This window comes from Microcaecilia unicolor, chromosome 4, assembly GCF_901765095.1.
Source record: "Microcaecilia unicolor chromosome 4, aMicUni1.1, whole genome shotgun sequence".
In the NCBI taxonomy this organism is placed as follows: Eukaryota; Metazoa; Chordata; class Amphibia; order Gymnophiona; family Siphonopidae; genus Microcaecilia; species Microcaecilia unicolor.
In genome coordinates, this window is record NC_044034.1 from 304,871,909 (window position 1) to 304,899,153 (window position 27,245).

Below are 27,245 nucleotides of genomic sequence, written 5' to 3' on the forward strand. Positions count from 1 at the left end.
CTAAATGTATTCCAGAGAGGTAGGATGATGAGATATAACATGTAGCCAGGTACCTCACCATATAGGATTTTGTGAACTAGAGAGCAGAGTTTATGCTACATGGACTGGCTACAATTGGTAAAACAAACTCTGAGGGATGGGGTGGGGGAGGCGAGGATAATTCTGCTTTTAGCACCACAGGTTTCTGCAAGAAGCTCACAGACTTTGGGCTGCCTCGAACCACCTGGGCTGGGTTCAGGTGAATGTGCAGGCTACATACATAAGGAAGGGGAATGAGAAAATACAATAATTACCAAAATAAGGGGAGGTTAAACTCAAAAAGAAAACCTGCATTAAAAAAAACCCACACTTGCCCACAAAAATGCTGTACCTACACACAATAATTCAACTTTCTTCCCTCCTAGAACGCAGTCAGACATTTTACCTCTTTACCTGAGATGGTGTGCTTGGAATGCCAATCTAGCTTTCTGAGAGTAGAAATGACTTTTTTCTACTCTGTCCTCGGAAGGAAAGTAGGCTAACTGCAATGACAGAAAAGGAAGAGCGGTTCAACCTTGGGGTCTGGGATACCTCTGTTGGCATCGGGTTTGTTTGTTGGAATTGCAATAAAAAGATTTACACATTAAAAAAAAAAGAAAGAGAGGAAGAACATGAGAATTGCCATACTGGGTCTAGCCCAGTATCCTACTTTTCTCAAGCCCTGTGCCACAAAAGTTGAACTTGCTCTTCATTCTGAATTGCAAAATAAGTTATTGTCTTCTATTTGAACTACTAGCCAAAAGTTCATCCAACTTTTTATTTATTTCTTTAAAACCAAAGCTTGAATAGATGTCTTTGATAGAACTATTTTTAATTGAGTAATAGACTTGGGGCGCATTTTCAAAACAAAAAGATGTCCAAAAAATGTTGCAATGTGGCAGAAGGGTGTTTTCTCTAAAAAAAAAAAAAAAAAAAATCCAAGTTGCGATTTTCAACACCTCAGTTTTAGATGTTTTGTTTCACAATTCATCCAGATTTCAAGGTGGCGTGATGAGGCGTGTTTTGTGTGGGACATGAGCGACTCAACATTTTTCTACAATAACAGAACAAAACAAAAACATTTAGGGCCAAAATTAAGACATTTTTGGCTAGACCTGTTTCAATCACAGATGGTGCCCTCAATAACAAGATGACCACTGAAGGGATTAAGGCATAACCCCCCTTAGTCCCCCAATGGTCAGCAACCCCCTCCCAGCCCCCTAAGATGGGACAGTGACAGTATATACTAGGCTCCAAGACAACTTCACGTATTATGGCCATTTCTATTAGAGCAGCATGCAGGTCCCAGGAATAGCCTAGTGGTCAGTGCAGTGGACTGTAGAGGAAAAGACCCAGGCCCATAACCCACTCTAACTAGTACATTTGTGGTGGAATTTGTGAGCCCTCTAAAATATACTAAATATCTACTGTATGTACAAATAGGTGACACCTGCAAACTTGAGAGCTATTGTAGTGGTGTGCAGTGAGGTATCATAGGTATTTTTCTGTTCCTGGAGGGCTCACCATACAATATAAGGGGGTTATGGTGAGATGTGTACCTGGGACCTTTTATGTGAATCCACTGCAGTGCCCCCTGGGCTGCCCCCACTTCCCTGTGTGGCCTGTCTACTAAGAATGATGGCCCCCCCCAGACATCCCAATGGCTATTTTTTGGGAGTTTAGGAAAAAGGCAATTTTCAAACCAAAAAGATAGAGACGTTTTTCTGGTTCCGAAATGGCTATTCTCAGCACTCAATTTTTTGACATTTCTAGCAAAACATCCAAAATCAGACTTAGACGTTTTATCAGAAATGCGCCTCTATATATCCTTTGCAAATGCCCAAGTCGGTTTGACATTTGAAGGGGATATCAGAGCTATTGCTGCATGAATGGCCCATCTAAAGTCAACTCCTGCTGAATAAAGATGTAGGATTGCATCACCATTCACATACTGCATTTCACTTCTTAGTGCAATTTGTGATCAACAGTTAAACCAGTCTAATACTCAGTTTAGAGGATAACCAAAATGGGGGGAGCTTAAATCCATAATTGTCTGATAACACACAGAAAAAAAATAAAAATAAAAGTCACAATTAATACCTTTTATTAAATTTAGATATTAGATATGTATGTCAAAGAATAAAGTGGTTGCTCAAAGCATATACTAACCACAATCGCTCAACTGCAAAACACTATGCACAACTTTGTGCAAAAACACACTCAGAACCTTACTGTACCATAAATATTACACTGGGCAGAACTTAATACACCAATACACCACCCATACGGAAAATGCAGACCGTCAACAATATGAAACAAGGGATCATAATATCACAATTCTCATGTACAGCCACAAAACACCCTAATTCATGTTTAATGTGGGATAAAATGCCATAAATAAGTAAATAAATATAAACTTTTAATGTTGAGCACCTGATTCTCAAAGTGGACATATTCTAAACACTATAATGAAAATAAAATTATCTTTTCTACCTTTGTTGTCTGGTGACTTTGTTTTTCTGATCATGCTGGCCCAGTATCCGATTCTGCTGCTATCTGTCCTCTTAACTCCATTTCCAGGGCTTCCTTTCCATTTATTTCTTTACTTTCTGCCTTTCTTCTTCATTTCTTGCTCTATATCCTAAGTAAAAGCTGGGTCCTCCGCAGACTTGATTGTCCAGTGGATCCAGCTTCTGCCTATTTTCTCCATCCATGTGCAGTTTTTCTTCTCTTTTCCTTTTCCCTCATCTCATCTCCGTCATCTCTCTTCCCTCCCCTCTCCATATGGCTCCAGAAAAAGGAGGACGGATTGAGCCAGCCGGGTTTTACGTCCATTGCTTTCAATGGAAGTAATTGAGCCCTCCGGGTTTTACTTCCATTGCTTTCAATGGAAAGCAATGGAAGTAAAACCCGGCTGGCTCAATCCGTCCTCCTTTTTCTGGAGCCATATGGTAACCTGCCATCCATGTCCACCCATGCTCCTCTCTCCCCTGCCCCCCTCCATTCACCCATATTTAGCAATTCCCCTCTTTCCCTGAGCCCTGCCATCCCATCCATGCTCCTCTCTCCCCTGCCCCCCTCCATTCACCCATATTCAGCAATTCCCCTCTTTCCCTGAGCCCTGCCATCCCATTTATCTCACTCTCTCCCCTGCCCCAACTGCCCACCCTCTTCTCCCCCCAAGATCCCTTTACTTTTTTTTTCTTTCAAATTTACCTCCAGTCCGGCAGCGCAGCGACAGACAGCATCAGTGAAAGCGCTCCCAGTAAAAGCGCTTCTCTTCGCTCAGTGCCCCGCCTTCTTCTGACGTCACGACGTCAGAAGAAGGCGGGGCACTGAGCGAAGAGAAGCGCTTTTACTGGGAGCACTTTCACTGACGCTGTCTGTTGCTGCGCTGCCAAACTGAAGGTAAATTTTTTAAAAAAGGAAACGGATCTTGGAGGAAAGAGGGTGGGCAGTTGGGACGAGCGTCGTCATCAGGATCTGATCTTCGGCTGGGGAGGCTTAGCCTCCCCAAGCCTCCAATACCGGGCGCCTATGTGTGAATGTGAACCAATGAGGGCCACTGAGGATTGTCAGAGCTTGCAGTCTATATTCCTTTGCTAAACCCACAGGAGATTATTTCCCTTCAGTCTCAGGGACTGCAAGCACAGCCTGACCACTGGGAGAGCTATTTTAACAAGGACTTCTCAACAAGTGTGGTATGTTATTGTGTGTGGAAGGATGGTTCCATTTCACAATTTTGGTCTCCAAGTTGTGGGTGCCCCCTTTATCTCCTCTCCTTTTTCATTTTTTTATGGCCTCTTTAGGTCGTATTACCCAGATGAACTGCTTTTGTCCTATAGGGACAATATTTTGATACTTGTACTAGTTCTTGAAGATATGAAGGGTACAATTAGTCAGATAGCATCTTGTATGGATGTATGTTTAAATTTTTGTTGTAAACCACATTGGACCCATTGGGAATTGTATTGGTATTTGAATGTTTTTAGGTTTCCAAGTTAATGCAGATATAGTTAAATATCCTCTAAGATAGGAACTTTGAGAACATGTAAAAAAAAAATCAGGATTATCAGCTTTTTATGCTTACCCAAACTGTGCACAAGTAGCAAGAGAAAGTAGCATTGAGATGTTTCCTGTTTTGTTATAAAACTGATTAAGGACAAACATGATACAGATTTTTTTTCTAAAATGGAGTATAGGAGTCCAGACACTGGCCTACACTGCAAATATTATACCAGCCTGATGCACAATCCAGAATAAAAAAAAAGCATATTGATGTCACTGAATGTGAGGACTATATGCTCTGAAAAACTGCAATCAAGAGCAATACAGTGATCAAATTACTTTCTAATATTTCCGTACTAACACTATAAGCTGATCAGTACTTGTACTTGAAAGCAATCATTGCAGGCTCCTTTTTCATAGAATTTAGCTTCTGCACACCATAATTTTGATTAAAATGCTGTATCTTCTTCATGACAGAGCCTGGAAATTCTTTAGAATGACCCAAATAGTATCCAAGCCAGAAGAGGTACAATTTAAATAATGAAAGATCATATTTTACCTCCAAGCAAAACAGCCTCTGCACACATAGACCTTATCTAATGAAAATAAACTAAAAGCCACAGTGCTTTTTTAATGGCTGACTTTGCACTACATTTGGAGTGACAATTGTTGTCATATCTCCACAGAGAGGCTAATTCCTAAGGAGCTTTTCATTCCAAATTTACAGACTTAAATCCCGCTAAACTTTTTTTTTCTAAAGCATTTATTTGGAATATTCTATTTACTATATAAACTACTATGCAAGATCATAACTTCATTACTTGCAATTGCATTACATACACACATAAAAACAAGAATGCAAAGAATATCCCCCCCCCCCCCCCGACTTTTACATCCCTGGTGGTCTAGTGGTATATTCAGTGCAGGAATGATCCCCAGTTGCTCTTGACCATGTCAGCTCAACTCTCAAAATGGCTGCCATGACCTCTTCCAGCAGTCTCATGAGATTGCCACTAGAGGTCATAGCAGCTATTTTGAGAGCAGAATCAGCATGGGCAGGAGCCACTGGGGATCACTCCTGCCCTTACTACACCCCTAGATTGCCAGGGATTATAAAATAGGTCTGAAGCAAGTGCCTACAGCTGGACCAGGGGGAAGAGGCAACTCCTGTTCAGAGGAGAGGGGAGAGAGAGGGAGGGAAATAGATAAGATAAACTACAAATTTTCAGCTTTCACTGAAAACACAGCTCAGTTTCAGCCAAAACTGAAACCATGACCATAGCCTTGTTCCGAAACTGAAACCAGGCAGAAAAAGGATTTTGGGCTAGTTTCAGCACTGTAATCAAATTAAAATTCGCTGGCCTCTAATTCAGTTCAGTATTCATTGAAGAGATTCAGTCTCTTAGGGGTCCTTTTACAAACCTGCGGAAAAAGTGGCCCGTGGTAGTGTGGGTGCATCTTTTGGGTGTGCGCTGGGCCACCTTTTACTGTGGCCGGAAAAAAGGCCATTGTTATAATAGCCCAGGAAATGGGCATGTACAAAAATTTAAATCCTCCTACTACTACTTATCATTTCTAAAGCGCTACTAGACGTACGCAGCACTGTACACTTGAACATGAAGAGACAGTTCCTGCTCGACAGAGCTTACAAACTAATTAGGACAGACAGACAGAACAAACAAGAGATAAGGGAACACCCCCTGCGGTAGAAAATAGAAAAATATTTTCTACTGTGGGATTCAATGCACGCCAAACTTGTAATTACCACCAGGCGCATGTGCTACCCTAACGATAGTGCTGATTTGGTGTGCAGTACCTGCGCGTTAGCCCTCCTGCGGCTTTGTAAAAGGGCCCCTTAGTTTCCAAATATTTGATTCAGGCAAGTAATGAGCAACCAATTTACTGCATGCAGAATTTTGAAACAAGAAAGTAGCAGGTAGAGTCTGTCTGAATTGTTTCTTCTGATAACTGCATGACCTCTGTGGGAATGAATATCAGATTGTTGAACATAGATCTGGTGAAAAGACAATAGGCTTGCAGGGACAGTGAGGGGGGAAAATACGTTGTGTGACTTTGCTTGAAGAACTAGGAGGAAGGATACAGAGGACACCCCACAGGGCTAGGGGCTATAGAATTGACAAATAGGGCCAAAAGTTACATTTGATCAAGGCAGGTTTCAAGGAGACATGAGAGATGGGGTCACATGCAATATTTAACCTATGAGTACAAAGGTTACAGGACCAAGCAGAAAGTATCTTACATTACCTAGACTGTCAATGCAATACAAATCAAAGTCAAACTTGCGCACAAATAGATGCGGGGGGGCAGAATGTTGTGACTTGGAATTCAGACCATACATTTGCATTGCATTCCATTGCATTGCTCCCTTAATAATGACTCCCAAAGCAACATGTTCAGGCAATCAGTTCCTCAGATTCACTTTGAGTTCAGTGCCCTACTCCAGGCATTTTTTGAGGGTTATTTTTTTTTTGGGTTGTGCAGAACAAATGGGAATTTAAACTTGCCACAGAAATGTTTTCCGTGCTGTATTGACTGGAAACTTATGGTGGTTTGCATTTTCTTTTTTAGTTAAGGATGACCCCTTAGCTAGAGAATCCTACAAGTGTGACTGACACAAAAAAAGCAATTCTGTAACTGGACACGTGCAGTCACATGCACCTTGCATGCAAAAATGTACAGAAAAGTGCTACTTAATGCGTTATTCTATAAGATCAAAAGGCAAAACAGCGAAGATGACTAACACAAACAATACCATAGATAAAAAAAAAATAATACAAATATCAAAATCTAAAAATAATAAAATATGTATTTAAAAATATAAATACATAAAAAAGACGACACTTTGATATTAAAATTAAAAAATATGTACTTTATTAGCCATATAAAAGGGAGAAAAGGACTCGGCACAGCTGTGTTTCGGCCGTTTAGGCCTGCGTCAGGAGTCTTCTCACCAAATAATGGTGGCTTATTCTATCCAAATGTCATAGGAATGTGTTAATCTCTTTCTAATCTGGTAGCGCTAAAATCTACTCAAAACAATGTAGAAAGGAAAAGCTCAGATAGAAAACGCTGCTCTAAGCTTTTCCGTTCTACATTGTTTTGAGTAGATTTTAGCGCTACCAGATTAGAAAGAGATTGACACATTCCTCTGACATTTGGATAGAATAAGCCACCATTATTTGGTGAGAAGACTCCTGACCCAGGCCTGAACAGCCAATACACAGCTGTGTCGCGTCTTTTTCTCCCTTTTTTATGGCTAATAAAGTACATATTTTTAATTTTAATATCAGTGTCGTCTTTTTTATGTATTTATATTTTTAAATACATATTTTATTATTTTTAGATTTTGATATTTTTATTAATTTTATTTTTTTATCTATGGTATTTTTTTTGTTAGTCATCTTCGCTGTTTTGCCATTTGCTGTTTTTCTTGCGAAGACTGGTTTCTTCTGTTTTTTTTGCATTATTCTATAAGATAGCATGTAAGTGCTATAGCACATAACTGCAGCATGTGGACAGAACATAGGAGGGGCATGGGCATGTTTCCAAATTATGCACATAATTTATAGAATACTATAAGTTATATGTAATGATTGGTGCACTTAGGCATGCCTGTATATGCTAGACATTGACCTGATGTAAATAGTCATGCCTTAATTTAAGTGCATTAATGCTATTCTATAACTGAATTGGATTGCCCAGTTCCTTTATAGAATAAGCACTTTCTGCGCTGTATTGAGGTACCTAAAAGGTGATGTCTTGTTGCAGAATTGCCTCCAAAGAGTTTGACCTTAGAGGTAACAAAGAACATCAACTACAGGTAAATCTTGTTCTATCAGTTTTGTTCATCACACACACATCCTCTTCTGGAACTGAGCTCATTTCCTTATTGATAGTTTTAAGGCATGCTATAGCTCAACAGGAATTATCTCTACATGCTGAGAAGCAATAAAACTTTATAAGAAAGGTTAGGAAAAGGAAACTATGTGACAGCATCACAGTCGGCATCAACTATGCGTGTGACTGGTAAAAAAAACTTTCCCAAGAGAACATTAGCTAACTGCTTTAGAGTAACTGTCTAAAATCCCAGTTTTTATACCCTTCAAAGGTTTAATTGATTGATTTGATTTATAACAATGTTTTTTTCTTGGTGGTCTTTCCTTTTAGTTCCAATAATCATTTATGATATTCCTTGCCATAATTTTGGGCTATAGATCCAAGAAAAATTGTTCTTGAGGCCATATGTAGAATTCAGTACTATTCATTTGGTAAAAATACATGAGAACTGGGATTGTTATATTTATTTTCCATTCAGCGATGTCATGTGTGGAAGGTTACAATGTGTGCAAGTGTTCAGTCTGCCGTCCAGTATTCCAGATCACAGTACCATCATACAAGCCACCGTTGAGAAGAATCTGTGCTATGGGGTAGACCATCACTTTGGTATGGATATGATAGATTTTGGAGCAGTACATGATGGTGCCAAATGTGAGTCTGAGAAGGTAAGCCACATATTTAGAAGAATATTACCTTGTTTCTGCTAATTTAGGATGATAGTAGGACATTCTCCGTGGACAAGCAGGCTGCTTGTTCTCACATGTGGGTCGACGTCCACGTCGGCCTGGGAATCGGACGGCTATTTTGCAAGCAAAATATTAAAAAAAACCTTTCCAGAGTCTTCTAGCGTGTGTGCAGCGCGCACTGCGCATGCGCGGCTGTCTTCCCGCCCATCGCTTGAGCTTTCTTGCTCAGATATTTTTTCTCCACGGTGAGGTGCGGTCGAGTTTTCCCTGCTCCTCGCAGGCCTGGGAAAGAGTTTTCTGTCTACTTTTTTGTCTTTTTCTTCTTTATTTTTTTTTTTTTATAGTGGAATATATAGTTTTCCTTATTTTTTGCCCTTTTAAGGTTCCTTTTATTTTCGACGTGGCCGGGTTGCTCCCTTCTTTTCGTGCCCTTTTCTCTTTTAACAGGCACGATCAAGTCTTTTGATTTCGCTGAAGCTGTTTTTTCTTCCATGTCATCGAAGACACCCAGCGGCTTCAATCGTTGTCCTCGGTGAACCGGACTATCTCAGGTACCGATACCCATGCTTGGTGTATTCGGGGCCTTGGGTCCGACCACAGCCCAGCTGCTTGTAGTCTGTGTCTTCGCATGAAGACACGGACCCAAGCGTCTCGAGAAGCCCAAAGAGAGAAGCTTTTTGGGGCTCAGTCCGGTCCTTCGATGTCGACATTGACATCAGTACCGAAGTCGGCGGCGTCAACATCGAAGGACGCATCGACGTCGGGAGCTAAGGTAATGGCTTCGGAACGACCAACTTGTGCTGGGAGCAGTGAGGCATCGAATGGGTCTCCACCTGTCTCAAGACCCCCTGGGACCGACCTTCGTCGGACCTGGCCCTGAGGAGATGTGAGGATTCCACGTCTTCCTCATCGGTACTGAGGAGTCTCAACGGGCGTCAAGCGAAGGCAAAGAAGCACCGTCATCGTTCTCCTTCGACACATGGTGCCAGGGGCTCCGGGGCGTCGAGAGATTCGGCACCCGAGAAGCGTCGGCGCCGAGAGGATTGCTCTCCCTCTATACAGGAAGTGCTGATGCGTCGGTCTAGCAGCCCAGTACCTGCTCCCGAGCCTCGACAGATTCTGCCACCGACTTCTATACTGACCTCGCAGCCTTGTCCGACGGCGGCTCTCAACAAGCGCATCAGGGCCCTGCTTCCAGAGCTTCTGGAAGGGTTACTGCGCCAGTCTGCTTCAGTGTCGGGTGTGCTTGTGCCTTGTGTACCGTCTGCTGCAGCAGTACCTGACCCTTCGCCTGTGGTGAGGTCCCCGACCTCAGTGCCGCCTGTGGCATCGGTGTCGGCTGCCACCCAGGTCGACTCTCCTTCGACGTCGGTGGAGGAAGCTTCACTGGAGTCCAGGCAGGCGTCAACTTCTCAGCATCGCCATCGAGGACGTCATTCCTTGGCGTCGAGGCAGGCTCAATTTCGGACTGCTTTGAGGGAAATGTTGTCCGATACTGAAGATGAGCGTTCGTGGGAAGAAGAGGAGGATCCCAGGTACTTTTCTTCTGACGAGTTCTTTGGGATTCCTTCTGAGCCTTCCCCTCCTCCAGAAAGGAGACTGTCTCCACTGGAGAGTTTATCCTTTACCTCCTTTGTCCGGGAAATGGCTGCGGCTATTCCCTTCCCTATGGAGGTTGAGGATGAGCCCAGGGCTGAGATGCTTGAGGTCCTGGTTTATCCTTCTCCGCCTAGAGAGGCTGCAACAGCTCCTTTGCATAATGTACTCAAGGAAGTCCTTATGTGAAACTGGTCGTTCCCTCTGTCTAACCCCGTGATCCCGAAGAGAACTGAATCCCAATATCGGATCCACGGGGAACCTGGATAGATGAAGTCTCAGCTACCTCACAATTCCATGGTGTGGACTCCACTCTCAAAAGAGCTAAGAGTACTAGGGACTATGCCTTGGCTCCCCCAGGCAGAGAACCTAGAACCTTGGACTCTTTTGGGAGGAAGGCGTATCAGGTCGCTATGCTCACTGCCAAAATCCAAACATGCCAGCTGTTCTCGAGCATCCACTTGCAGAACTCGGTGAGGCAACTGTCTAGCTTGGTTGATGTGCTCCCTCCGAAGCAGGCCGAGCCTTTTCGCCAGGTGGTCAGGCAGCAGGAGGCATGTCAAATTCCTGGCCAGGGGTACGTTCGACACTTTTGATGTAGCATCCAGAATTGCTGCCCAAATTATAGTGATGCGCAGACTCTCATGGCTGCGTGTCTCTGACCTGGATCATTCGGTCCAGCATCGGATAGTGGATGTTCCTTGCCGGGGGGATAACCTTTTTGATAAGAAAATAGAGGATCTGGTTGACCAGCTCAAAAAGCACAACGATGCTATGGATTCTCTCTCCCACCGGGCGTCTTCTGCTACTACCTCCTCATCCAGGAGGTTTTTTGGAGGGAAGAGGAGTGCTCCCTATTCCTATGCTAGGCATAGGTACACTCCTGCTTCTCGGCAGCCTGTCCAGGCTCAGTCCCAGCGCGCTCGTTCTCGTCAACAGCGTGCGCCTAGAGCCTCTGCAGCTCCCCAGCAAAAGCAAGGGACGGGCTTTTGACTGGCTCCAGTTCAGCATAGTCTCAGAAAAAGATGGCCTCTCATAACCTCCAAACGGTGGGTTCTTCAAATAGTCCAGTCAGGGTACACCCTCAATCTGGAATCCAAACCTCCAAATTGTCCACCGGGAACTCATTCTTAAAGTTCCCAGCACAAACAGGTACTTGCAGAGGAACTCTCCGCCCTTCTACAGGCCCAAGCGGTCAAACCCATTCCTCCAGGGGAAGAAGGGCTGGGATTCTATTCCAGGTACTTCCTTGTGCAAAAGAAAACAGGGGGGATGCGTCCCATCCTAGACCTAAGGGCCCTGAACAAATTTCTTGTCCGAGAAAAGTTCAGGATGGTTTCCCTGGGCACCCTTCTTCCCATAATTCAGGAAAACGATTGGCTATGCTCTCTGGACTTAAAGGATGCTTACACACACATCTTGATACTTACAGCTCACAGGAAGTATCTTCGATTTTGGTTGGGAACACAACACTTTCAGTACCGTGTACTGCCTTTTGGCCTGGTGTCTGCACCCAGAGTGTTTACCAAATGCCTAGCTGTAGTCACTGCGTCGCTACGGAGCCTGGGAGTGCATGTGTTTTCTTATCTCGATGATTGGCTGGTGAAGAGCACCTCAGAGGAGGGTGTTCTGGAGTCCATGCGGATGACTATTTGGGTGCTAGAGCTACTGGGGTTCGTCATAAATTAACCCAAGTCCTATCTCATCCCAGTCCAAAAATTGGAATTCATTGGAGCCCAGTTGAACACTCAGACAGTTCGAGTTTACCTTTCTGAAGCAAGGGCGGACAACCTTCTGTCCCTGGTGTCCATGGTTTGAGCGTCCCAGCAGGTCATGGCTCAGCAGATGTTGAGACTTTTGGGGCACATGGCCTCTACAGTTCATGTAACTCCCATGGCACATCTACATATGAGATCAGCTCAATGGACCCTAGCTTCCTAGTGGTTTCAAGCTGCGGGGGATCTAGAAGATGTAGTCCAACTGTCCACCAGCTTTCGGAATTCTCTTCAGGGGTGGACGATTCGATCCAATTTGACCTTGGGGGCGACCATTCCAAGTTTCTAAGCCACAGAAAGTGCTGATGACGGATGCATCTCTCCTGGGGTGGGGAGCTCATGTAGATGGGCTCCACACTCAGGGATCATGGTCCTTTCAGGAAAAAGGTCTGCAGATAAACCTCCTGGAATTAAGAGTGATCTGGAACACTATAAAGGCTTTCAGAGATCGGCTATCCAACCAAGTCATCTTAATTCAGACAGACAATCAGGTTGCCATGTACTACACCAACAAGCAGGGGGGCAGCGGATCTCGCCCTCTGTGTCAGGAACCCATTCAGATGTGGCTTTGGGCACACCGTCACGGCATGTTTCTCCAAGACACTTATCTGGCAGGTGTAAATAACAGTCTGGCCGACAGACTTAGCAGGATAATGCAACCTCAAGTTTCATTACAACAGAGTAGTCCTCTGCACGCACCCTAAGTTCCTGCCGAAAGTGGTGTCAGAGTTCCATCTGAACCAGTCAATTGTCTTGCCAACATTCTTTCCCCGTCCTCATTCCCGCCCTGGCGAAAGCAGTTTGCACACCTTGGATTGCAAGAGAGCATTGGCCTTTTACGTGGAGCGGACAAAACCCTTTAGACAGTCTGCCCAGTTATTTGTCTCTTTTGATCCGAACAGGAGGGGAGTCACCAACGGAAAGCGCACAATCTCCAATTGGCTAGCAGATTGCATATCCTTCACTTATGCCCAAGCTGGGCTGACTCTGGAGGGCCATGTCACGGCTCATAATGTTAGAGCCATGGCTGCGTCAGTGGCTCACTTGAAGTCAACCTCCATTAAGGAGATTTGCAAAGCTGCAACGTGGTCATCAGTCCACACATTCACATCTCACTACTGCCTCCTGCAGGATACCTGACGCAACAGTCGGTTTGGGCAGTTGGTGCTGCAGAATCTGTTTGGGGTTTAGAATCCAACTCCACTCCCCTAGACCCATTTTTGTTCTGTTCCAGGCTACACTCTCAGTCAGTTGTTTATGTTTCAAGTTAATTCTATGTTCTGTCCTCGCTGTTGCGAGGCCAAATTTACCAATGTTCATTGTTTTGAGTGAGCCTGAGTGCTAGGGATACCCCACATGTGAGAACAAGCAGCCTGCTTGTCCTCGGAGAAAGTGAAGATACATACCTTTAGCAGGTATTCTCTGAGGACAGCAGGCTGATTGTTCTCACAAACCTGCCCACCTCCCCTTTGGAGTTGTTGTTTGTTATTTGCTTTTTGAGTAAACTGAGGAGGAACACTCACGCGACGGGTGGGAAGATGGCTGCGCATGTGCGGTGCGCGCTGCACACGTGCCAGAAGACTCTGGAAAGGTTTTTTATATTTTGCTTGCAAAATAGCCGTCCAATTCCCGGACTGAGGCAGATGTCAACCCACATGTGAGAACAATCAGCCTGCTGTCCTCGGAGAATACCTGCTACAGGTATGTATCTTCGCTTTATAAATCCTAGAACATTTTCTTCCATTCTTGGCTTCTCATATGTCATGAGAAAGCATTCTTCATATTTAAGTGTGAATGATGTTGAAAAAGCAGAATTGATAATCCAGTATTTCTACTTTGATATTTTAGGTCATTGTTTTATGTCTGTAATTGTATAAATGGAATTACAATACCATTTGTTGCAGATTTGCGTAAATAGGAAGTGTGTTAGTTTATCGTCTCTTTCAAGCGACTGCAATAATGCAACAACATGCAGTGGACGGGGGGTAAGTACCAAGGACTAAATATGTCTCAAGACTTTTACCTTCCTTTCCTTATTTGTATGCACTCTAAAACTGACTTAGAATTTCTTGTGTTTCTCTTAAAACTTTGAATATAACCCATTAGAGGTTGCATTCATTGCTGCAAGCCTAGACAATGCTTATGTTCACTTTTGGACATTATTATGAAGCAATCTTTTTTTTTTTTGTAACCTAATAGATTAAAATAATAATAAAACTCCTCCTCTCCTCCTCCTCCAGATAATGCCTGTTCTTTGGGGGTGCTACAACCATGCACCTCTTTGCCTTTAGAACTGGGGCATCAGGGGGCTAAGCCTTTATCCACTTCTTTGGTATATTCTTAATTTTCCTGGATTTCTACTGTTTCCAGAAGAGATCCAGAAACTCAGTTCTGAAGGCAAGATGTTAGGTTGGTTGGTTCTTGTATGAAGGGGTTTGCTTAAAACTGTAATCACTCATAATGTGGCTTTTTCTGAGGAGACTGTTTAGAAACGTATGACTGTGGATACTAATCATACTGTTTTGGATAAGTGATTGTGTTTCTTGGAAACTCAGATCTTTCTAGACAGCTTTTGCTTCAGCAATTAAATACTCACTTAAAGTTAGAAGCAATGGAAAATGCCTGTAAGGCTAGAAACTTATGTTTTAATTATTTTTATTGTCACCTGAGATTCTTATATCAAAGAAATTTCTAGCACTGTCTTCCTCTGATAGATATTATGATTGTATCTAATTGTTATTACATCTCTAGTAAGAAACAGATGATCTCCAGGATATGGATCAGTTAGTTTCTTTGGAATTTGACTTAACTGGGCTCCTTGAAGACTCTCAGGATGCAATCTCTAAGTCTGCTTTCCTTGTGACCTTTGCAAACGAGCATGACAAATTCACAGTAGTGAAATAATATTTTTTTTAAAGGATATTTCCTTTAATGGAGCCAGGATCCACGTGTCTCCTGATGCTGGAAGGTGTACACAACCTAGAAAAAGTTTTTGGTTTTGAAACCTAGAATGTTGGTCCTTGATGCCAGTTTTTTCTTTGTTTTAATTCCCTGTAAATGCTTGATTTCCTGTTAAAATAAGGATTATGTTTCTGGGATTCTCTACAGTTGGAAAATTTCTTGTTGGTTCATAATGGGTGATTAGTTCTAGGCCATCAGTAATGGAAGATCTATTTTCTTTTGTATTGATAATAATATCAGAACTTTAGGGTTTTTTGATTATTAGTACTTGCTTATTTTCTTTTGTAATGCCACGTTATTCCCCTTCACATGAACATTTTGGAGATGATGCAATATTTTTGTAGTTGAGAAACCGAAGGTGGTGCCCATCAAAGGGTTCTGTTTTTTAGAATCATAGGAGTTGTACAGCCGTGGTAAGAGCATCCACTAAAGGCAGTGTACTCGCCGTTAACGATGGCATACCCATCAAGAAAGTAGTTACCCACACACATTTCGCCCCCCTTTAAAGCATGCCTGATTTGTATGTGTTCTTTGTCCTTGGTGAACATCAGCCAGTGGATACTAGTGGTTGAATATCTTTTGGTCTGCCGATGATAATCGTCGACTGCTGGCAGAGCTATTGTTTTCAGTTTTAAATGAACCTGAACATGGCCATACAATGGAAGTGAGTGTGATGTACTGGAACGGGTCTGTACAATTCTTTAGGGTCTCTGCCCCACCCCGCTATTTCTATGTCTACCTCCAAAGCCCTCTCCATCATTTCCATAACTTCTCTCTGTACAGGACAGATGCTTTTTGTAAAATATAGACATCCTGCTTACAATAGAAGGCTAGTTCTTTTTGTAAATCAAACCTCATGCTTATTCTCAACATACCAGTATATGAAAACCTCTTTCTCATCAGGCATCATGCTTTCGATGCCATAGTACTGTTTCTGCGGCATTTCCCCCACACAGTTTTGGTTTTCCACGGTGTTAAAAAAGTGAAGAAAGTACGCTTTGCTGCCTTCAAAGCCCATGGCTTGCGGGAGCTTGCTAAGCTTCATGGGCAGAAAATTCTAGAGTCTATAAAGCGAATGCCCAGCGTTTTAACAATGATTTGTAAAAGCTTACCGCCCTGTGTTAACAAACTGATATCCACCATTTCCCACAACAGCTGACTGATGATGAAATAACTGTCCTTACCTTTCGAATTGTGTGCAATGAAAGTGTAGTCCTTGAACCGCTTGTCAATAAAAGAACCTATGAACTCGGAGAGACAGTTCACCCCCTTGAATTTCCATTTATGCTCACAGTAAAGATCCGTTGCAAAGGTCTAGCTGGGGTTATGTATCCCTGTTTCTTGCATACATTCACAGTCATAAATGATATATCTTTTGGATGTTTTAGGCCTTGCCAATCTTGTCATATAGCATAAATGTTTTCCCCATTCAGTAAAGGATCACCATACTGCAGACTCTTTATGACTTTGCATTTGTGGGGGGGTTTTCTGTGTAAGAGTCACACTTATTGCAAAATATTTTAGACAAGCATTCTATCTCTTTTTTGGATGCCACTGTTGTATGCCATTTTGAACATTTCTTAGAAGGACAGTACAACCAGCAGTTAGGGCACCTCTTTCTACAGCCCTCCCAAACCATGCATGTGTTGGATAGACACAGATGACAGAGTGATTTGCACATGTGGTTGTGGCTATAAGGCATTTTACAGTGTTTATAGAACTTTTTCTTACCATAGAATTGTTTGATATCTAAGATACCATAAAAATGATCATGATGGAGTAACAGATATACAGTCTTATGGAATGGCAGACGGTCGCTTGTTTTAAAAAGACACCAGCCATTTCTGTCTATACAATGTAGAACTCGTATATTTACACCCAGATGTTGTTCAGAAACCACTACGTCGCTCAGCATAGGGTTTTTATTTTCTGACAACACTAGCTCGGTGTGTAGTTTTCTGGCTTCGTGTAACAATTCTACATTTTTTTAGCTTGACAATGGTGGTGAGTGCCTTGAGACTCCCCACAAAGCACAAGTTAATCCCATGTTGTTTAGATCTACTAAATGTCTTCTTTTTTCCCCCAATAATTTGGCTATCGAGAACACTTTATAAAGACCTGTTACAACCCCCACCCCCTCCGTTACAATGAGATACATGTTCTCATTGATGTGCATTTCTCTGAAGCTCTGCAGAAAATTACTGACCTGTCCTAAGGAATGCCCTGCCTCGCTCCCCCTCCAGTTGGTGACTTCTAGAATACAAGGAATTATATAAACCCCAAGGCATAAATCTTATTTGTAAGTAATCCTCGAGCGATGCTCTAATGTTTGATATCTAAAGCTTGTTGGATAACTTGTTGTATAGCATTTTGAACATTGCTGAACGATCTTATAAAGTCTATATTAACAAAACAAAAATGGTTTGAGAAGCTCACACCATTAAAGTTCGGAGAAGGCCTAGTCCACCTGTTCACAAACTCTATATATCTCACCGGTTCATAGTCCGTTGTAACATTTTCAGACACACTCGGGCTCATTTTCGAAAGAGATGGATGTCCAAAAAGTGACATGAATCAGCATTTGGATGTCCAGCTCACAGAGACATCCAAATTGGTATAATCTCCTTACTTCCCCAGTGGTCACTAACCCCTCCTAACCCCCAAAATTGTGATGAAGAATATTACTTGCCAACCTCTATGCCAACCTCAGATATCATACTCAGGTCCATTACAGTGCATGCAGGTCACTGGAGTAGTTTAGTTGTAGGTGCAGTGCACTTCAGACAGGTGGACCAAGTCCCATACCCCCACTACCTGTTACACTTGTGGAGGAAAGAGCGAGCCCTCCAAAACCCACCAGAAACCCACTGTACCCATATATAGGTGCCCCCTTCACCCGTAAAGGCTATGGTAGTGGTGTACAGTTGGGAGTAGTGGGTTTGGGGGGGGGGTTGGTGGGCTCAGCACACAAGGTAAGGGAGCAATGGTCAGATGTATACCTGGGAGCTTTTTATGAAGTCCACTACAGTGCCCCCTAGGGTGCCCGATAGCTGTCCTGGCATGTCAGGGGGACCAGTGCACTAAAAATGCTGGCTCCTTCCAAGTCCAAATGGCTTGAATTTGTACGTTTTAGACTACATTTTTGTTTTCAAAAATGACCAAAAATCAAAGACGTCCAAATCGCAAAACATCCAAATCCAAGGACGTCCATGGTATTTTCGAACACAAAAAATGGATGTCCACTTTTTTCGAAAATGACCTTCTCCCTGCTTCGGAATTTGGACGTCTTTGTAAAATGTCCAAATTCTGACTTAGACATTTCTTTCGAAAATGCCTCTCATTGTGTATAACAGGCCCAATTTCAGGGTCCATTGTATCATTTTCAGATGCATTGTCTATAGCAGGCCCAATCACAGTTTCAGAATCTTACTGGCCTCATAATCACTACCAGTGGTGTCCACGTCTGAAGATCTGCTCTCGGTTGTGGTATCACAGAGCACCTTTTTTCTCCCTTTTTCCATGGGAAGGCTACTCGTGCATTTTCCTCTTTTCTCACTTGTGCTCCTCAGTCATTTTTCCAAATGATTGAACTTATCTCTAGGTTTGACATACCAATTTGGTGGCCCCTGTATCGTTTCTTTTCTGCTGTAAGCATGTTTTAACAGTATGTGCAGCAATGCTTTATGGTTGGTTTTTCCGTTCTTATTCCCAGACCCCTGACACACTGTCATTGTGTTCTTTCTGTGTACAACACATAGGCCTGTAGTAAGTTATGCATTCATGTTAGTTGATGCGAAGAGAAAATGTAATGTTTTAAAAACCTTACCATATCACTGCAGCTGCTCTCTGTAGATTCCATTTCTGTGTTGTGGCTGCGGCCTATCCCCTCATTGTAGTCCGGCTTCCTGGGGCTCCCGCAACCTCTCTGCCTTGGCCCGTGCACTCCGGGGGAACCCGGGCTCGGGGTCTCTGCATGGAGAGGTCAGGTGGGCCGTGGTCTGCCGCACTGGTCGTGCCCGAGGTCCGGTGCACTGCCACCACACTCCCTGGCCGGAACGGCCTGGGCGCAGATTGCGGTTGCAGACCACGAGAGACGACTGCCTGGTGGATTCATGGTGCGACCGGGCCGACAGGGGCGGGACAAGAACCGAGAGCAGGCGGAGTCCATCAGCCCTGGCCTATTCCAGCCCGCCGATCCAGCGACCTGTGCGATTGGGCCGACGGGGGCAGGGACTTAGACCGGGAGGAGGCAGAGTCCATCAGCACCAGCTTGTTCCACTCTGCCAACCCAGTTTTTTCCTGCCTGCTCTAATCCATCTGCCTGTTCCAGCCCATCAGCCTGCCCCAATCCATCTGCCTGTTCCAGTCCATCTGTTTCAGAGTGTTCCAGTCCACCTGACCCACAGTTTCTCCCTGCTCATTCCATCCAGTCCACCTGATCCAGCTTCTCCCTGTTCCAATCCATCTGCCTGTTCCAATCCATCTGCTCCTGCTTGTTCCAGTCCGCCTGTTCCAGCCTCTCCCTGCTTGCTCCAGCTACCTGCTCCAGCCTGTTCCAGTCCGTCTGATCCAGCTTCTTCCTGCGTGTTCCAGTCCGCCTGATCCAGCTTCTCCTTGTTGTTCCAGCCATCTGCCCCAGCTTGTTCCAGTCCGCCTGATCCAGCTTCTCCCTGCTCGTTCCAGTCCATCTGCTCCAACTTGTTCCAGCCCGCTTGATCCAGCGTCTCCCTGCTTGTTCCAGTTGTGAGAGGGTAGGTGAAAGGGGATCCGGGAAGTCACGCAGAAGGGGGGTGCAGGCAGCTGGGCAACCCCAACGGGGCAGACTTCATGTGCACAACACCCACATTCAGAAAGCTGCGCTACCGGAAGCAGAGAGGTTGGCCGGGTTAAGGAAGAAGAGGAGGAACTACCAGTCCCAGAATCCCTTTCTTCCCCACCTGGCTGTGCAAGAATTAGGGGAGGAGATAGAAGATTGGGAAATGGTCTCTGAGGGAGGTGATGAGGGCCAGCTGGAGAGGTTGGGGGTGGGGGAAGTTGAAGAGGAGGATAAAATGGAGGTTACTGAAGGACTAGAGGAGGAACAGATGGAGATTGGAGCTCTGGCTCAAACCCGAAAAGCTGCTGTAAGAGGGTGGCTAGCTGTGCCTTGGAGAGACTGGTGGAAGACCAGAGGAGAGAGACTGAGGCGCTGGGGGAGATCTCTACTAAAGAGGAAACAGGTGCAGCCCCTGGGAGAGAAAGAGGGCTGGGCACAATTGAAACCCCAGTCTGAACCAGGTGGGACCAAAGCTGTGTAGCTGTGCTGTAAGAAAGACTGTGTAAACTGTTTCATACTGGAAAGGTCTGGGCCTGCAACCTACCAAGCTATTGTGTTTTCTTTCTGATAATATACTGCTCCCTAAAAGAAGTAATTTTGGCTAAAGTGAAGTTATATGGACTGTTTAAACCCTGAATGAGACTTTGGCAGCAAACCTTAACAACCTGGGAGTAAGGTGTTTTCCTTTTGTGTCTATGCTGAATGGAAGCAAGAAAATAAAGTTTTTTTTCTATAAACGTTTTGCTTTGATTGAGCCTCTGTGAAAACAATAGAGAGAGGAGGAAGTCCTGCAAGCTCTCAGGGGGTCTGGCACTGAGTTCCCAGAACAGGCCAAGGTGGTGTGGAGCGAGGCAACAGTCGGGTGAAGAAGGAAGCTAAGCAGGGTCGAGCCCGGCTGGGTCCTGGAAGGGGGACCCAGCTACACAGTCCATCTGCTCCAGCTTGTTCCAGTCTGCCCGATCCAGCTTCTCCCTGCTTGCTCCAGTCCATCTGCTCCAGCTTGTTCCAGTCCGCCCGATCCAGCTTCTCCCTGCTTGTTCCAGTCCGCCTGATCAACTTTGCTCCAGCCTGCCCGATCCAGCTTCTCCCTGCTTGTTCCAGCCCACCCGATCCAGCTTGATCCAGCTCTGCTCTATTCTGCTCCAAACCATTCCAGCTTGTTCCAGTCCTGCTGCTGTGCTTTCCACCGCACTCACCTGTTCCTGCCTACCGAACTGCTAGCCAATCGACCTGCCTACCCGCTACCCAATCACCTGTTCCTGCCTGCTAGCCAATCAACCTGCCTACTAGCCAACCACCTGCCCATCAACAACCTGCCACTTTGCCAGCCCTTCATCCTCCTGACTGACTGCTTCATCCTCCTGAAACCTGCTTGCCCCCAGTCCATCTTCCTACCAGCTCATCACTCTCCTGCCCAACTGCTCACCTACCTGCCTGTCTCCCAGTCCATCTTTCTGCCAGTTCATCACTCTCCTGCCCGACTGGTCACCTCAACCTGCCTGTCTCACAGCCCAGCTACCTGCCCCCACTAACACCTCAGTTACTACTTATGGCCCCATTCACATTCTATTCCTTGCCCTATCCCTCCCTAATATTTTCCCCCTCCCACCGCAGTATACCACACAAACTCACTGCCCAGCCATGTCCTCTCCCATCCAACTCACCACTGCAATACCCTACCTATCCCTGTCCCCCACCACCTCAACATCCCTACTGTCCTCCTCCTCCTCCTTCCTAGCTCTCAACCTTCAACACCTCCTTCTTGCCATGAACCCTTCCCCATTCCTCCTAAGCGCATCCCGTCTTCGTCGCCTTCGTCGCCCTATCTCCCCCACCCTTCTCCGCTCTCTCTTGCTCCTCCTGCTATCCGCGGGAGACATCAACCCCAACCCAGGTCCCCCACACCTGTCCTTGTCCTCGTCTCATCTATGCAAACGTTTCTGCAATATCTCCAATTTCATCTCCATTCTCCTCCCCCCCTCCTCCCTCCCCTTCTCGTGTGCCCTGTGGAATGCCCACTCAGTCTGCAACAAACTCTCCTTCACCTACAATCTCTTCATCTCCCACTCCCTTCAACTGCTCGCCCCAACCGAAACCTGGCTCAACCCTGGCGACTCTGCCTCAGTCGCGGCCCTATGCCACGGAGGTTATCTTTTCTCCCATTCGCCCCGCCCAGTTGGCCGCGGTGGCGGTGTTGGTCTACTACTTTCGTCCTCCTGCAGTTTTCAACCTCTCCTCCTACCATAGTCTCACTGCTTCTCATCCTTTGAAGTCCACTCCATCCGTCTATTCTACCCGCTGCCACTCAGAGTTGCAGTCATTTACCGCCCCCCTGATAAGTTCCTCCCTTCTTTCCTTACTGACTTTGATGCCTGGCTCTCCGTTTTTCTTGAGCCCTCATCCCCATCCCTCATTCTTGGTGACTTCAACATACACATTGATAACCCATCCAACTCATACGCTTCTCAATTCCTCACTCTAACCGCCTTTTTCAACCTCCAGGTGAACTCCACCACCCCTACTCACCAATCTGGTCACTGTCTTGATCTCGTCCTCTCTTCTACCTGCTCACCATCCAATTTCTGTGCATCAGCTCTTCCTCTCTCTGACCATCACCTGATCACATTCACACTTCATCACCCTCCCCCTCAGTCTCGCCCAACACTAACCACCACTTCCAGGAATCTCCAGGCTGTGGACCCCCCCGCCTTATCCTCTCTGATCTCCTCCCTTCCATCATGTCCTCTGAATCTGTCGACAAGGCTGTCTCTACTTACAATGCCACTCTCTCCTCGGCCCTAGACACCCTTGCACCATCCGTCTCCCGTCCCACAAGGCGTACTAATTCCCAGCCCTGGCTGACCCCCAGCACCTGATACCTTCACTCCTGCACCCGATCGGCTGAACGCCTATGGAGGAAATCTCGCACCCATACTGATTTCATTCACTACAAATTCATGCTATCCTCCTTCCAGTCCTCCCTATTCCTCGCCAAACAGGACTATTACACCCAATTGACCAATTCCCTCAGCTCTAACCCTTGTCGTCTCTTCGCTACCCTCAATTCCCTCCTCAAAGTGCCCTCCGCTCCCACCCCCCCTCACTCTCTCATCAATCACTGGCTGACTACTTCCGTGACAAGGTCCAGAAGATCAACCTTGAATTCACCACTAAACCTTCTCCTCCTCTTCATCCTATAACCCACTCTCTCAACCAACCAACCCAGGCCTCCTTCTCCTCTTTTTCTGATATCACCGAAGAGGAAACCGCCCATCTCCTCTCCTCCTCGAAATGCACCACCTGTTCCTCAGACCCCATCCCCACCAACTTACTTAACACCATCTCTCCTACTATCACCCCCCCTATCTGTCATATCCTCAACCTCTTTCTTTCCACTGCAACTGTCCCGGAAACCTTCAAGCATGCCGTAGTCACACCTCTCCTCAAAAAACCATTTGACCCTACCTGTCCTTCCAACTACCACCCCATTTCCCTCCTACCTTTCCTCTCCAAGATACTTGAACGCGCCATTCACAACCGTTGCCTCGATTTTCTCTCCTCTCATGCCATCCTCCATCCGCTTCAATCCAGCTTTTGCCCCCTGCACTTGACAGAAACGGCACTATCTAAAGTCTGCAATGACCTGTTCCTCGTCAAATCCAAAGGTCACTACTCCATCCTCATCCTCCTCGACCTATCCGCCGCTTTTGACACTAATCATAACTTACTTCTTGACACACTGTCCTCTATTGGATTCCAGGACTCTGTCCTCTCCTGGTTCTCCTCTTATCTCTCCCATCGTACCTTCAGAGTACACTCTAATGGTTCGTCCTCCACCCCTATCCCGCTCTCTGTTGGAGTCCCTCAGGGATCTGTCCTTGGACCTCTTCTTTTTTCAATCTACACCTCTTCCCTGGGATCCCTGATCTCATCTCATGGCTTCCACTATCATCTTTATGCTGACGACACCCAGCTTTATCTCTCCACACCAGACATCACTGCGGAAACACAGGCCAAAGTGTCGGCCTGCTTATCCGACATTGCTGCCTGGATGTCCAACCGCCACCTGAAACTGAACATGGCCAAGACCGAACTTCTTGTCTTCCCACCCAAACCCACTTCTCCTCTCCCTCCACTCTCTATCTCAGTTGATAACACCCTCATCGTCCCCGTCTCATCTGCCCGCAACCTCGGTGTTATCTTCGACTCCTCCCTCTCCTTCTCTGCGCATATCCAGCAGATAGCCAAGACCTGTGCTTCTTCCTCTATAACATTAGCAAAATTCACCCTTTCCTCTCTGAGCACACCACCCGAACTCTCATCCACTCTCTCATTACCTCTCGCCTTGACTACTGCAACCTACTCCTCACTGGCCTCCCACTCAGCCATCTATCCCCCCTTCAGTCCATTCAGAACTCTGCTGCACATCTTATCTTCCGCCTGGACAGATATACTCATATCACTCCTCTCCTCAAGTCACTTCACTGGCTTCCGATCAGGTACCACATACAGTTCAAGCTTCTCCTACTAACCTACAAATGCACTCGATCTATAGCCCCTCCTTACCTCTCTACCCTCATCTCCCCTTACATTCCTACCTGTAACCTCCGCTCTCAAGACAAATCCCTCCTTTCAGTACCCTTCTCCACCACTGCCAACTCCAGGCTCCGCCCTTTCTGTCTCGCCTCACCCCATGCATGGAACAAACTCCCTGAGCCCATACGCCAGGCCCCCTCCCTGCCCATCTTCAAATCATTGCTCAAAGCACACCTCTTCAATGTCGCCTTCGGCACCTAACCACCACACCTCTACTCAAGAAATCTAGACTGCATCAACTTGAAATTTCGTCCTTTAGATTGTAAGCTCCTCTGAGCAGGGACTGTCCTTCTTTGTTGATTTGTACAGCGCTGCGTAACCCTAGTAGTGCTCTAGAAATGTTAAGTAGTAGTGTTAAGTAGTAGCAGTCATACTATCCTTCTGGCACAAGCCTGGTGCTATAGTAGTCTACCCAGTTGGGGGGTGTTTCAGGATAAACATGCTTATGTGAAATATGGTTGGACAAAGGATGAGAGACTCCCTTCTCTGTGACACCCACCCCCTATATTTTTGGTCGACCGTCCAAAAGGTCAATTGTGACCAGATGTGCTAATGTTGGGGAAAAACAAAATGTCCTGAACCGTGTTTTACACAGTTTCATAAGTACACACGTGATGCTTCATTAGTTTTATTATTTTTATTATAATGATATGTTTTTATTCTGTGACAGTAGCCTGCGCAGGCCATAATCTACGCTTGTATGCATTGTCCCTGTTCAACATGTCCCAAAGTCTGAAACAGAACAAACATGTTTGGAAGTACACACTTTTGTAAAAGGAATCATATTTTCTTTCAAGTATAATACAGTTGCTATAAACATGCCTCAGTCTCAAACAGAAACAATCATATTGAGAACTACACGCATTTGTAAAAGTAATCAACTTTTCTTTCACGTATAATACAGTTTCAAACCTTCTTCAGGGTCCGTGGCAGGTCTCTATCACTGTTCTGGCATCCTGGGCTTCGTTCTTGCAGCTCTCTAGTTTCATTAAAAACCATCAGTAGTTCCATTTTATACCCAGTTATCAGAGTGATGCCTATAATACATTCTAAGTCTCTTGCAAAGCGTTCATAGTTTCTGCATTTTGACATCAGGGTGCCATCTCAGGCACGTGTGTTGGCTCAGTCTCCATCTTTCCAAGCTATGGCTTCGTGGTGTCTCTATACCCTTTGCCATTCACCTACAAAAGAATATGGACAGTCTGCTAAAAGGTGGATCAAGGAAAATATCCACAAAGGTATACCCCAGAGCATATTTTGTGGAAAAAAAACAAAATTACATACTTACCTGTGAAATGGGGGAACACAACGCCTCTGTCTAATTTAGAAGATCCATGAGTTCCATGTCCTCAGCCTCAGACCTACATCAATAACGTCATCATCAAATGTATCTTCTGGAAAATCTGCAGCATTTTCAGTCATGGTTATATTCTGTTCACAATTTAGGTCTTCTGTTAGTAAGATGTTGACTTCTTGAGAGTCAAACAGCTTTTGCCCACATAACACTTCATCCAGTGCTATGTAATTTTCCTGGTCCAGCAACGGGTCCTCATGTTCCCTTTCAGCCATACACTGCACATTCTGGTCACTAACGATGCTTGTGATTCTGTCAGGTTGATACCGGTGGGTAGTTGTCAGTCTCGGCATCGAGACCTTTAAGATCTTCAAATCCTTGCTCAAAGCACACCTCTTCAATGTCGCATTTGGCACCTAACCATTATACCTCTATTCAGGAAATCTAGACTGCCCCAACTTGACATTTCGTCCTTTAGATGGTAAGCTCCTTTGAGCAGGGACTGTCCTTCTTCGTTAAACTGTACAGTGCTGCGTAACCCTAGTAGCGCTTTAGAAATGTTAAGTAGTAGTAGTAGTAGTAGTAGTAAGATAAAGACTTCTCTTTAACAATAAGTGTTGTTTACCCCTTTTGGTCCTCTGTATATTAGGGGTTCGTGGGACTCCATGTTTAGCTGTTGCTTCTTTCTGATCTTCGATAGATGGAAAGTATTTAGAATGGTGGTAACACCTTTTTTTTTTAAATATCTACCAGTCACCTGTTGTTCTTATTAGGGTCTTTGCATTCTGTCTGCAGACTTATCCAGACACACCTAGCTTTGCCACGTGTTATGTTTTTATTTATATGAAATAATACCAGAGTACTACCAGGAGTTAATTAAGTGCGAGGATTGACCTGATCCTACTCTGGGTGACAAAAAATATATTTATTTTTAGTAGAGAAGGTCTCAGAGTAATGAACTCACCCAACAACGAGGCATCACAATAAGTAGCACCTCTAAGGGTGGCTAAGGTTCTCTATCATGGAACTTCTCACTATAGTGTTTTTTTGAAAATGGCACCACCCGTGCTTCACTTAAAGTGCAAATTAAAGTGTAATAAATAAATAAACACTCAACACTCACAAATCTCAGAGCTGAGCAAATCAATCCTGTCACTTACTCCTGTAAAACCTCATATACTTCATGCTTCTCAAATATAAATATCATATCGGCACTTAGCTTAGGAGATGATCGAACAAGTCCTTTAAAACATCTGTCCACATCAATGACTGCAATCCTTCATGAAATATAAATATTAACTTCTGTCCAGATCAATGAATTCAGTCGTGGCCGGATTATAAAGGATAGCTGTTATCGGGTTCCTCAACGGGAATCCCGCCTCTCAGTTTGTCATCTCCAAGGATTCTTTCTCAATGAGACAAAACGAGTTCGACTCTGCAGGGTTTCGGAATCTTCCTCAGGAACTCAAAAATTGTAATTCTCCTCTAATCAAAATCACTTGAATGAGTGGCGCTCCTCCATACTGATAACCTATCATTAAGAATGAGGCTGTTAAATACTCCCCAGCAGGAAATGATGTCATCACGCAGTGGTCAGAAGTCAGAATAGAGAAACTTCAAAAATTAAAGGCGCGGCT

General features: G+C 44.9%; 1 protein-coding gene across 1 annotated transcript in view; it reads left to right on the forward strand.

Annotated features, from left to right (window-relative positions):
* The window catches only part of LOC115469712 (disintegrin and metalloproteinase domain-containing protein 9-like), a 238,436-nt gene that overhangs the window by 186,779 nt on the left and 24,412 nt on the right, over positions 1–27,245 (forward strand). Inside the window, exons 16-17 of the mRNA XM_030202499.1 lie at positions 8,363–8,549; positions 13,846–13,926. Coding sequence (XP_030058359.1) covers positions 8,363–8,549; positions 13,846–13,926 — 268 coding nt within the window. The remainder of the gene's footprint in view (positions 1–8,362; positions 8,550–13,845; positions 13,927–27,245) is intronic.